The sequence below is a fragment of the Coturnix japonica genome, chromosome Z (assembly GCF_001577835.2).
Source record: "Coturnix japonica isolate 7356 chromosome Z, Coturnix japonica 2.1, whole genome shotgun sequence".
In the NCBI taxonomy this organism is placed as follows: Eukaryota; Metazoa; Chordata; class Aves; order Galliformes; family Phasianidae; genus Coturnix; species Coturnix japonica.
Window position 1 is genome coordinate 35,753,061 of NC_029547.1, and position 12,799 is coordinate 35,765,859.

At 43.3% G+C, this 12,799-nt stretch overlaps 1 protein-coding gene across 1 annotated transcript; it reads right to left on the reverse strand.

Annotated features, from left to right (window-relative positions):
- Positions 1–6,849: 6,849 nt before the first annotated feature.
- LOC107306257 lies at positions 6,850–10,341 on the reverse strand. The gene is given in 1 exon segment (XM_015849262.2): positions 6,850–10,341. A coding segment is annotated over 1 exon segment (1,455 nt). The 5' UTR covers positions 9,687–10,341; the 3' UTR covers positions 6,850–8,231.
- Between the last annotated feature and the right edge of the window lie 2,458 nt (positions 10,342–12,799).

The window sequence follows — 12,799 nt, forward strand, 5'->3', positions numbered from 1 at the left end:
AGCTTCTTCTGACCTTACAGCAAACGTGGCTAAATACATAACAAGTTTTTGAAATCACAGCAGTTAGGCAAACTAACTTTCAGGTGTTTTAGGTCTCACTGCTACAAGTTACAAGCATGAATTTCTTTTCAGCAGCACCTCAAATCTGAGCATTGCAGGGTAGGGGATTTTTTACTACTGAATAATCTGCCAGTTTTATTCATGATGCGTTGATGCCAGCTGACAGTCATTACTGGACATATGCCTCCCTGAATCATAGCATGCAAGTCAACAAAGCAAGAAAGCAAACCATTTGTTTGCTTATCATAAATGTAAATATAATATTTACATTTATTTTCCTGGATGAGAGAAAACACATGTAATGTCTGTTTATACTCCAAAAAAAAACACACCAACCTCTTAAAGAGGCACATAAATACATTTTCAATCAGGAGGTTCCAGTTTGAGATACATAACTACAGGCGAAAGAATCACGGAATAACAAGTTGGTTTTTTTTGTTTGGTTGGTTAGTTGTTGGGTTTTTTTTGTTGTTGTTGTTGTTTTCTTTTTTTTTTTTTTAATTCTATTGCTATGTTTTCCTCTTCCCTCCTCTCTGGAGTGAAAGAAAAAAGGAAAAAGAAATAGTTATCATTAAATTTTCTCTCTTGCAAATTTCCAGTAGTCATTTTTATATGGTACAACTATGGGGCATTATTGTTCCCCATCCATCCTATAATTTCAACTAAATCGAGCAATGAAAATTTTATAGTGCATCCCTAATTGTGCACCAGACTGGAACTGTTCATACAAATTCCAAGCAATTATAAGGCTTTCTGGGAAACACTGGCAGCAGACACAGGATTAAATGCTTGTAACAGCAATCCAGATGGGAAATACAGATAAAGAAAATCTCATGGAACTCAATTGTTTTTGCAAAACTCTTATGTTATTTAAATCAACCTGGAACTAAAACACACTCTTAACAGAATCAAAGCAAGGTCAGTAAAGCTTTAAAAGCTGTATCGTTAATGTTTCAATTACAAAGACGCACACACTCCTAGAATCATAGAATCACAAGGTTGGAAAGGACCTACAAGATCATCCAGTCCAACTGCCCTCCCATTACAGTTGCTACCACAAGCCACTAAACCATTTCTCGTAGCTCTTCATCCAGACACCTCTTGAACGCTGGCCAAATACCACCTCTCTGGGCAGAGAGCGCCTGACCACTCTCTAAGAGAAAAAGGTTTTCCCTTTGTTTAATCTAAACCTCTTCAGGTACAACTTGCAGCCATTTCCTCATGTCCTGTTGTAGCCTGGGAGAAAAGGCCAAGACCCTCCTCATCACAACCTCCCTTCAAAAAGACCCTTCAGGTCTCCTCTGAGCCTCCTCTTATCCAGACTAAACAATCTCAGCTCCCTCGGCTGCTCCTCATAAGACCTGTACTCCAGATACCTCACCAGTTTTGTTGTCCTTCTCTGGAAACTTTCCAGGGCCTCAAGGTCTTGTAGTGAGGAGCCCAAAAGTGAACACAGTATTCAAGGTGTGACCTCACCAGTGCTAAGTACAGGGGAATGATTACCTTCCTGCTCCTGCTGGCCACACTATTTCTTTCTTATTTATTTTATTGCTATTTATTGCGATTACTATAGATTGCGATTGGGTCTAAAAAAAAATGAAGGAGGAAAAAGTGATCTGAGAACAAACAGTAGTTTAATAACCCAATAACGCTAAACAACAACAAGAGAGTTTCAACAAAGAGAATACCAAGTCCCCAATCTCACCGATGAGCTGTGGAAGGCGGGAAGCTCCAACCACGCTGTCTCTTCACAGGGAGCCAGGCCAGGAACCCCGTCCCCTTCCCGACTTCCCCTCCAGTGCCGCTCCCTACATGCCCATTTAAGGCAGTCCACAGAAAAAACCTTGTCCCCTTAACTCCCATTATTCGGCATGATATTCTGATGTGGAATACCAACACCAACCAAATTACAAAACCATAACAGTGCTGCATGGGGTTATTGTGGCCAGAGTGCAAGACCTGGCACCTGGCCTTGTTGAACCTCATTGCATTCACTTCAGCCAAGGGATCCAGCTTATCTAGAACCCTCTAAAGGGCCTCCCTACCCTCAAGCAGACTGACACCACCTCACAACTTGGTGTCATCTGCAGACTTACTGAGGGTACACTCAATCCCCTCATTTAGGTTATCAGTAAAGATATTAAACAAGATGGGCCCCAGCACTGACCCACGGAGAACACTACTTGTAACAGGTCACCAGCTGGACTTAACTCTATTAACCACTACCTGTTGGGCACAGCACTCTAGCCAGTTCCTTACCCAAAGAAGGGTATCCTGTACAGACAACAGGCAGCCAGTTTCCCCAGGAGAATACTGTGACAGGTCATGTCAAAGGCTTTGCTGATGTAGACTACATCAACATCCTTTTCTTCATCTACCAGTCTGATCATCAAGTCGTAGAAGAAGATGAGGCTGGTGAAGCACAACCTTCTTTTCACTAACCATGGTGGTTTGGCCTTATCCCCTGGACATCATGCATATGCTGTGTGATCTCACCCAAGATGATTTGTTCCATAACTTTCCCTGCTACCAAAGTTAGGTTGACAGGCCTGTAGTTCCCCAGATCCTCCTTGCAGCCCTTCTTTTAGATGGGAGTCACATTGGCAAGCCTCCAATCCTCTGGGACCTCTCCAGTCAACCAGGAGCACCAGTAGATGGCTAGGCAGTCACCCCCAACAGCTCCATCAGCACCAGAGAGTGGAGCCCATCTGGTCCCATGGCCTTGTGACAGTCCAGATGGAGGAGGAACTTCTTAACTCTCTCCACCTGGGGGTGTATTCTGCGTTCCATCCCAGACTTCCAGATCAGGACATAAAGTGCCCTGAAGATAAGTGACCTGCCTATTAAAAACAAACGTAAAGAAGGAGTTGAGGACCTCAGCTTTCTCTTTATCCTCAGTGGTCATATTCCTTTCTGCATCAAGTAAAGGATGGAATCTTTCCTTGATTCTTCTCTTACCACTGATGCATTTGTAAAAGGATTTCTTATTCTCTTTTACTTTAGTGGCCAATCTGAGTTCAGGATGGGCTTTTGCCTTCATAACATCCTCCCTGCATACCTTAGCAACTTCCTTGTAATCTCCCCAAGTAGCCTGTCCCTTCTTCCATTGGACATAGACTCTTTTTCTTCTGGAGTCTCAACAATAGTTCCTGGTTCATCCACATCAGTCTTCTTCCCCTATGACTCGCCTTACAGCATCCAGGGACAGCCAGTTCTTGTGCCTTTAAGTTTTCCATCTTAAGGAGCATTCACGCTATCCAGACCCCTTTACCCTTAAAGAGCAACTTCCAGAAGATCCTTGCAACAAGCATCCTGAACAGGTCAAAGTCCACCCTCTGGAAGTTTAAAATAATTTTCCTAGTTATACTTCTAACATCTCCACGAGCAGAGAATTCTACAACTTCATGGTCGCTCTGCCCAAGACAGTCCCCAGCCTTCACGTCACTCACAAGTCCTTCACTGTTAGTGAAGAGCAGGTCTAGCAGGGTACCACCCCAGTAGGTTTTCATACCAGCTGCATGAGGAAGCAGTCATCCATACACTCTGGAAACCTCTGCTTCCTCTGCGCTGTATTATATTCCCAATATATATATCAGGGAAGTTGAAGTCTCCCATGAAAACAAGTGCTGGCGATTATGCAACTTCCTCAAGCTGCTCATAGAATGCCTCATCCATCTATCTCTTCATCCTGATTGGGCGGTCTAAAACAGGCCCCCACCAGCATGTCACCCCTAAAGGCCTTCCCCTGATCCTTACTCACATCACTCAATTTTATCATTTCCAATCACAAGCTCTTCAACATCAAAACAGTCTTTAATGTAAAGGGCCACGCCACCACACTTCCTTCCTCATCTATCCCTTCCGAAGAGCTTGTAACCATCCATCACAGCACTCAAGTCATGGGAGTGGTCCTACATGTTTCAGTAATAGCAACTAGGTCACAGTTCACCTGATGCACAATCACTTTTTTTTTTTTTTTTGCTGTTTGCATTGGTGTACATGCACTTCAGCTGAGCCATCTGCCTCACTCTCAGCTCAAGCGTTGTCCAGTTGACCTCCCTCTTGCAGTCCCTGATGGTCCTTTTCCTCTGCACCACCTCCTCAAGTTCCACCACCAGGCTGAGCAGCTCATCTACCTGTTCACTCCTTAGACAGCTGGGAATCCCTACCACCCTCCCTGGGCAGCTACAGGGTCAGGTACTCCCAGCAGCCAAGACCTGAACCACTACATTTCTGGGCAGGCCTTCCATTTGGCTCACCACAGTCTTCTTGGAATAAGCCCTCTGTCTGGTGGAGACCATGTTTAGGCCTGCAGTCTCAGAGACCACCAAGAGGAAAGCTGGTCTCCTGAGCAAGGAGGGACAATACTTACAGTCCTCACCACTTGACCCACCTCCCACACCCACAGCTATAACACCAAATGGGCAGCGTGAACAGTGCTCACCCTCTGAACCACTCAGTTCTCAGTGGGCAGCAACAATGGTTACTAACCTGGGATGATCTGTGGACATAAGCTGGCTTCTGCCCTCCCCGAAGCTATTTAAAGCTTATTGGCACGTGCAAACATTAAGGGCGGGTGATAACACGTTCATAGGGTGTTTAAACTGCCGCTAATGTGCCAGCTCCACCCCTGCTGACTCAGGAGCCCACCCACAAGCTGCCAGCTCCCCAGCACAAGCGCAGCACTGTTGCTGGCTTCAAAAAAGCCTTCAAAAGAGCTTTTCTGTTGGCCTTTTTTACTCCAGATCTCTTGCCCAGTGCAGTCTTACCTGCTCTGAAGCTAGTCTCTGCAGCAAATGTAATCAGTGTTACATATTCTTGTAATGGTAAAATATTGTCATTTCGTGTCTTAATATCAAAACTTCTCAAAATGCAATATTGTCATTTTAAATGATACTTTCTTCATTTAGTATCACTAGTGAAGCATAGGAGCTGGGCATCGACACTTGCAACATATCAGGAAAAGTGTTTGCAGTTGATTTTTACTTCCTTGTGCACAGTATTGCTCCATCCTCAAAGCAATGTATTGTGCAGACATCCAGTCAGAGCTCTATGAGTGGGTACCTGTGCCAGTGTCCCCTTAAGGCACTAAACAGATCATATCTGTTCTCAGGTAAGAGGGTGCCTCTCATCTTTGCAGCCAACAGTGTAGATGAGAAGGAAGGCAGGTTGACTGATATCAGGGAAAGATGCTTTTTCTAAATGCCTGAATCTAAACAAAGTAGACAATATGATAGCTTATCATTTTTCACCATGGTTGGGTTTTAGTAATAAATTTTGAAAAGTATTTGCAGGTAAATGTATGCAAGTGTATTAAGAGCAGACAAATCCCAGTACATTGAAGTATCAGCCATCATTAACATCTTGAACTAATTATATGATACTTCTTAATATCCAAGCGCAATTAAGCTAATTCCAAACCACACTATTATATTAATCTCTAAACAGAAGTATATTCAGTGCCTTTCTGTTAGTCTAGGCCTTCCTTGAAAAACAGAATGACTGTAAGGAGAGGGCAATTCCAGAATGAAAACTCAGAAATCACAATATTAATTCTGTTTCAAATAATCTTGCTTTTTAGCATTGTATCTCCCTTATCCCTTTTTGTTTTTTAACGCTAATAAGGGACTGTGACCAAGAATGGAGAACAGAATGGGCTTGGTGGCATCACTCTGAAGATCCCATTTCAGTAAGACAAATCACCAACCAACAAGGAATGTATGAATATACTGCTAAATCTATTGCCCTCAGAGAAGATCAGTGTTACCCAGTATAAGATTGTTTAAATGCTCCTAATTCTTTGTAAGCCCAGCTTTTTCACTGCTTTTTGACAGTTTATTTGGGGCAAAATTTGATCACCCTCACTGTAAAAAAAACAGTTTATGATGTACAGATGGAAAATTGTGTGTTTCAGTTTCTATCTCTTTCCCTGCTACTGGGTAGTAGTGAGAACGATCTGACTCCCTCATCTCATTCCCACATTCTTCAGTTGGAGAAATGCTACCTATTTTCATAAAACACCAAAAATAATTACTATTCTTCCCTTAATACTTCTGAATTTCCAGCTCTGAATTTTATATCAGAGTGGGCATTGTTTTTGCTGCAGGATGAGATCATCTTCTCTGTTCAGTGATATCTTTACAAATCCAAATGATGTGATTCAAAAAGACTGACGTGACATCAGATTTGTGTTTAAAAAGTACTTCTTTCATATTCTTCCAACCTTGAGGCTATTCATTACATCTTGAGGGCACTGCAAGTTTTTTTGATACTGAACAGAATAATATTAGTTTGTTTATTTATACATCACTTGTTGGTGTTTGTAAACTCAAGAACTCCAATAGTAAAGCATCTGCTATATCATCCCCTGTATCAAATCCAATGTCAAATATCATTAATACTGTTAAATTACTTGTATTTTCAAAAACACCTTATAAATGATTGTATTCCTTGAAAACCATTGATGTCAATGGTAAAGTAGGTGGCATTCCTCTTGGTTACTAAACAGAAGCTTTTGAGAATGTACTACTTACACTATCTTGCCTTCCACAGAGAAAAATAAAAAAGGAAGGTCACTAAAAAATGAATTTTCACAGAATCTAGGTCCACTAAATATTTTACTAGAATATTTCACAGTATTCTATCGAGTCCCTTTAAATCTAAATCTAAATGGTGAATATTATGCATCCAAACTCAGACTCATGGTTTAAAAACTCCTTGAGGAAATGTAACCAGATTGTGCTCAGATTTCTCAGTCTTCTGTAGCTGTATGATCTCTTGTTTCTCCAATTTAGGATGGTGAGAAAAAGATAGCAAGCATGAGGAAAAAAGGAGAGGGTAGGGGAATTAAAATGTTTAATACAATCATTACAAAAGATTTCTTGATGTGCTCCACTTCTCCATCACTTGAGGATGTTACAAAATACATGGACAATACAACACATTGGATAAGTTCAATGAAACATGGTATCATACACAGAACAAACATGAAAGTTGCGACAACACACAATAGATAAAATAAGATGCGTTTTACACACAGTCCACCTGGAAGCCAGGAAAAAAGGTCAAGGTCTGGACTTTTCCAAGTTTGGACAGGAACATGTCCTATTTTCTGTATACCTTCAGCAATTGGTTTAACTTTACCATTATCAATCTTTAGACAACAGGTGGAATCATTTAATTTGACACAGGCACCTCCCAGTGATTCTTCAGGAGGGGTGACACAAATATTACATAATGAATAAAAGGTAGAAAGTGAGAAGGAACAGCCATACACTGAAAACAACCATACATTTAACAATAACCAATAGTAATAAATAAACAAGTAAAACAATAGGGATATTTGTGTCAGGAGAACTTTCCACTTGAGCATTTCCAAAACAGTTCAATTGCTGAGAGATATAAATACTAGTCTGGCAAGTTTAAGAACTGTTATAGTCACAACATAGTGTAGGATACCCCAGAATTTAAATCATAGGGAGTAATCCCAGAAACATACATGTTTCTTGTCAAAAACTCAGACACTTTCCAACAACCATGTTTTGAATGGAACTCCTGGACTGATGAGACACTGAAAAGCATCAGTGCAAAGGATTTTATGATAAATTTCACTTTTGTGACTACATCTAACATATATTAGATGGGTTCCATTGCTCATTTCCCAATTCATTAGGAATTTGGAAAACCATGGAGTTACACGCAAATCACAATCAAGTTTGACCAAAAGAGGTGAAATAAGGGGTCAAAAGGAATGATTACCACTGTGCAAAGAGTACAAGAAAGCCAGGATGACCTGAAAAAACTCTGAACCCAATTGTGAAGTTTAAACAGATCCAAAGACTGATATCAATCACAACTCACAACTACAGCAAACAAAAACATAATACTATTGCAACCAAAATATGTAATAAAGAGGTATATCAGTATTCTAGCATGATCACATCTTCAATTTTTCTGTCACAAAACACAAATGGTTAAAATCAGCTACAAGCCATTCTGTTCCGTGAAGGTCCCACGGGGATCTTCTGTAAAATAAAGCAAGACAACTTGCCCTTCGGGGGCTTTGTTAATACAATTATCTTCTCCTTTTGTTGTGAGCTTTCTAACACATCCACCCTTCACTGCCTTCCCCCCTCCCACCTCCCTCTCATCTGGGGGAGGGGGCGAAAGTATCAACTTTCCTTGGGCTTTTGTTCTGGCCACAAGTTAACTAATTTCTCTAGCCTGACTGTGGGTAATCCATTCATCAAATCTCGTGGAACACCCTTTTGCCAGCCCAGTGTCCAGAGACGATTACGTTTATGATCAATATTTCTCCTACCTGTTCTTACTGGCAATGAGACCCTTCCAGTTCCACTGAGCTTTGGGCTAGGTGGCCTAGGAGCAAGGGTGGTTGCTGCGAGCCTTACTTCCCCTGGCTCAGATTTACTGGAAGAAGCCACAGGCCCATATGTCCTTTCATAATTAATCAATTCCTGGGCAACCTCCCCCCATGTCCATACCTTATAACCTGATTGTAAAGAGCCTGAAGAACCAACTCCCTCTAAAACAGCTCGAGCTCTCTCTCCCTGGGACATGGCCTGTATTTTACTTTGAAGTTGTATACCTATGGGTTTCAGCGATTCTGGAAGTCCCCTGATTAATGGAGTCATCCGTTCAGGATCAACAGGAATCATCATCAAAGGTGATTCGTGCCGTGGCTGCAATTTCCTGTCATACATCATTTGCAGGCAAGCGGCCTTTTGGACACTTTCAACCAATTGGTCAACTGTCCCATTAATGGCAAGAGGGTCTCCCCTTTCTAAAGGGTTGAGACCACCAGCCCAGTAAGCAGCCATCTGTGTTAGGGACCAGGGAGCACAGTTATTACCAGTAGTTAAAAATACTCCTGGCCCCCAATAGCCTTCAGCCTCCTCTTTGGTTAACATTATTTGGTCTCCACCAGTTAAGCTGACTCTCCAAACATATTCTGTTTCCGATTCCTTTGGAGAGCGGCTAAAATCTTTTTTCAGTTTTGCTAATTCAGTGGCAGAAAAGGGAATTTCTTTAACATTCATTTGAGGATCCAGGTCCTCTCCATTATCAAAGGTATATTCTGTTTTTATTAGAGGGCGCAGAGGGGCTATTGGGGTTTCAATCTTATCAAAACTTTGTTTCGTTTCTTTCAGTTCTTCCTGAGGATACAGTTTTTCTTGTGGTGCACCATGAATATCAGTGTCACCCGTACCTTTGTACGCTAAAATTTCCTTAAAAGCCATTTGTAACAAGGCCAAATTATGTCTCTCTCTTTCCAATTGTACTTCTAGATTTCCAATTTGGTTTTGCAAGGCTTTCACGAGTTCCTGGGTTGTTTTAACTGTTTCTTGTAACGACTGTATAGTCTGGTTTTCCGCCTCAAACTGCTGGTCTCGGAACTCCACGGCTGCTTTTAAAGCAGCACCGAGTACCGCACAAATAAATGATTTGCCTTTCCCGGCTCGGGTACGAGCCCCATGTTGTAAAACGCAAATGCGGTCAGAAACAGCCTGCAAGTTATACCAGTTTTCACGTGCCCAGTCCATCCCCTATGACGATGGCCGAGACGCGTGCTTTTCAAGGATATCAAACAACATATTTTCACCTTCCATAGCAAATGTAATTTTACTCACAACAAAATCTACAGGCAACAAAATCTACGTTGAGGGAGGAGGAGGTGATTCCTTATCTCCTCAGAGAGGCAAACACTGAACAAAACCAACAACTGCTCAAAACACTCCTTTACACAAAAGACCAAACGACTCAATCAACACTTCCAAAGAAAGTGTAAACACCTCAATCGGTCCTGGCTATCCTGTCAAGCCACAACGAAAAACTTCAACCTTCAAGCAACAAAAGTTAGAAATAACTTCTAAGTTTCTCAAAAGTAATAAACTTCTTGGAGAAGCACACACCACTTCCACAAGAGGCGCACACACAAAACTTTAAAACCAAAGGTACGTCACAAGATACTTAAAACCACCACAATGCAAAATAGTCTTCCCAGGGAGGCACACACGTGTAAAACAAAAGCAAACAGTCCAAATTAATTCATACGTCCCCGAGAGGTAGACACGTAAGAGAGAAAGTTTCAGAATGCGGAGCGGTCTTCCTGGAGAGGTGCTCACATCAAATGAAGTTATCAAAACAATCGCTCCTTGCAACTCCAGGAGAAACAGAAAAGTTTTAGAGAAACTGGAAGGATAACACTCTCACGACGAGTATCCTGCTGACTACGCCAATAAAAAAATGTCTCGCTCCAATTTAGGAGTGAGGCAAAGGTTCATTTGATATGTTATGCCCAGTGTGAGATTAAAAAGAAGAGCATTCAAATGTTGATCCAACCAGTTTATTAGAAATGATAGACAACTGAGGGGATGGGGAAGGGAGAGCGACGAAATATCAAAATTAGGGGGATGGGGAAGGGAAAGTAGGCGATAGAAAAAGGTATAAAAGAGCAAGAATTACATTAAAGCAGGGAATAGTCACCTCCTGGATGCAGCAGCGTCCTGTAGCACGTTGTTAACGTTGGTCTGGGGCAAAATAAGTGTAGGGGAGAGCAGCAGCAGAGTAGCAGGCCGCAAGCAGCAGATCGGTGCGGCACAGAGAAGATGGTCAGAGTACCATGGTCTCAAGAAGCAGAGTCTCGGGCAGCGAGGTCTCACGGAAGCAGAGTCTCAGGCAGCGAGGTCCCATGGATCAGAGTCTCGAGCAGCGATCCCGGAAGAGACAGTAGGCAGCAGTAGGACAACGGTGGAGGAATCTGAGGTCAGATACCTAGAAACCTAAAAGGTTCTTCAACATGCAGGCATCTTCTTCAGCATGCAGGCGTTCACGTAGAGAGGCATCTGATGACAGAAAAACCTCCTTGTTTCCGTAGTGAGGCATCTGGTGTCAGAAAACCTCAATTTGGGGTTTGTACGTGCCCTTTTTATCCTTCTTCCCAGCCTTTGTGACATTTTTGGAAGGCTCGGGTCAGAGTCATGTGAATTCCTCGGAGATGGCCATCTTCCTTGAGATAGGCCCACACAAAAAAAAGACCACTTTAGGGCCATTAATCTGCATCTTATTTCCCTTTCGTAGCTCCCGGACTTATCCATCTGTTGAACAAAGGGATTTCTCGAACCTTGGTTCCTGCGTGTCTCAGACAAAGGGAGTCTTGGAACCTTGGCCAGGACTTGCCTGAACTTGTCCATTTCAGCAAACTTTGAGACAGTAATGTAAAAAGCATGGCCTCTTACATCTCTGCTTTGGGAAGACTTTGAAAAGCACGTATCTTACCAAAAATTCCTGCTTTAAGTGATCAAAAGAAGATAAGAGCATAAGAGCATTCTCCATCATATTTAAGAAGTCGTGGCTGTCAGGTGAGGTCCTGGATGACTGGAGGAAGGGTCACGTCACTCCCATATACAAGAAGGGGAGCAGGGAGGACCCGGGGAACTACAGGCCAGTGAGTCTCACCTCCGTGCCTGGGAAGACCATGGAACAGATCCTCCTGGACAACATGCTCGATCATATAAAGAATGAACATGTAATCTGAGACAGCCAGCATGGCTTCACCAGGGGAAGATCATGCTTAACTAATCTTGTGGCCTTCTATGATGGAGTGACGGTGTTGGTGGACGAAGGGAAGGTGACTGATGTCATTTACCCGGACCTGAGCAAGGCCTTTGACATGGTCCCCCACCACATCCTCATCTCCAAATTAGAGGGAAGTGGTTTTGATGGGTGGACAACCTGATGGATAAGCAATTGGCTGAAAGGCCGCAGACAGAGGGTGGTGGTCAATGGCTCTATGTCCAGGTGGAGGCCGGTAAAAAGCGGTGTCCCCCAAGGGTCTGTCTTGGGACCGGTGCTCTTTAACATCTTTATTAATGATATCGATGAGTGAATGGAGTGCACCCTCAGCAAGTTTGCTGATGACACCAAGCTGAGTGGTGCAGACGATATAGCGGAAGGAAGGGATGCCATTCAGAGGGACCTCGACAGGCTGGAAAGCTGGGCTCGGGTGAACCTAATGAGGTTCAGCACAGCAAAGTGCAAGGTTTTGCATTTGGGCTGGAAGAACCCCAGGCACCTGTACAGGCTGGGAGGAGTGGTCCTTGAGAGCAGCTCGGCAGAGAAGGACAGGGGGGTCCTGATGGACAAGAGACTTAACATGAGCCAGCAGTGTGCTCTGGCAGCTCGGAAGGCAAATGGGATCCTGGGCTCCATCAGGAGACGGGTGGTCAGCAGGGATAGGGACGTGATTGTCCCTCTCTACTTGGCTCTTGTGAGGCCCCATCTGGAGTACTGTGTCTAGGTGTGGAGCCTTCAGTACAAGAAAGACATAGAGATTTTGGAAAGGGTCCAGAGGAGAGCCATGAAGATGATCAGGGGGCTGGAGCACCTCCCCTATGAGGACAGGCTGAGGGAGTTGGGCTTGTTCAGCCTGGAGAAGAGAAGGTTGCGGGGTGACCTCATTGCAGCCTTTCAATACCTGAAGGGAACTTACACCCAGGAGGGGAGTAAACTCTTCAAAGGGCTGACAATAGCAGGACACGGGGAAATGGTTTTAAGTTGAAAGAGGGAAGATTAAGGTTGAATGTTAGGGGGAAGTTCTTTACTAGAGAGTGGTTAAGCCCTGGAACACGCTGCCCAGGGAGGTTGTGGATGCCCCATCCTTGGAGATGTTCAAGACCAGGTTGGACGGGGCCCTGGGCAACCTGATCTAGTAAAGGTGTAT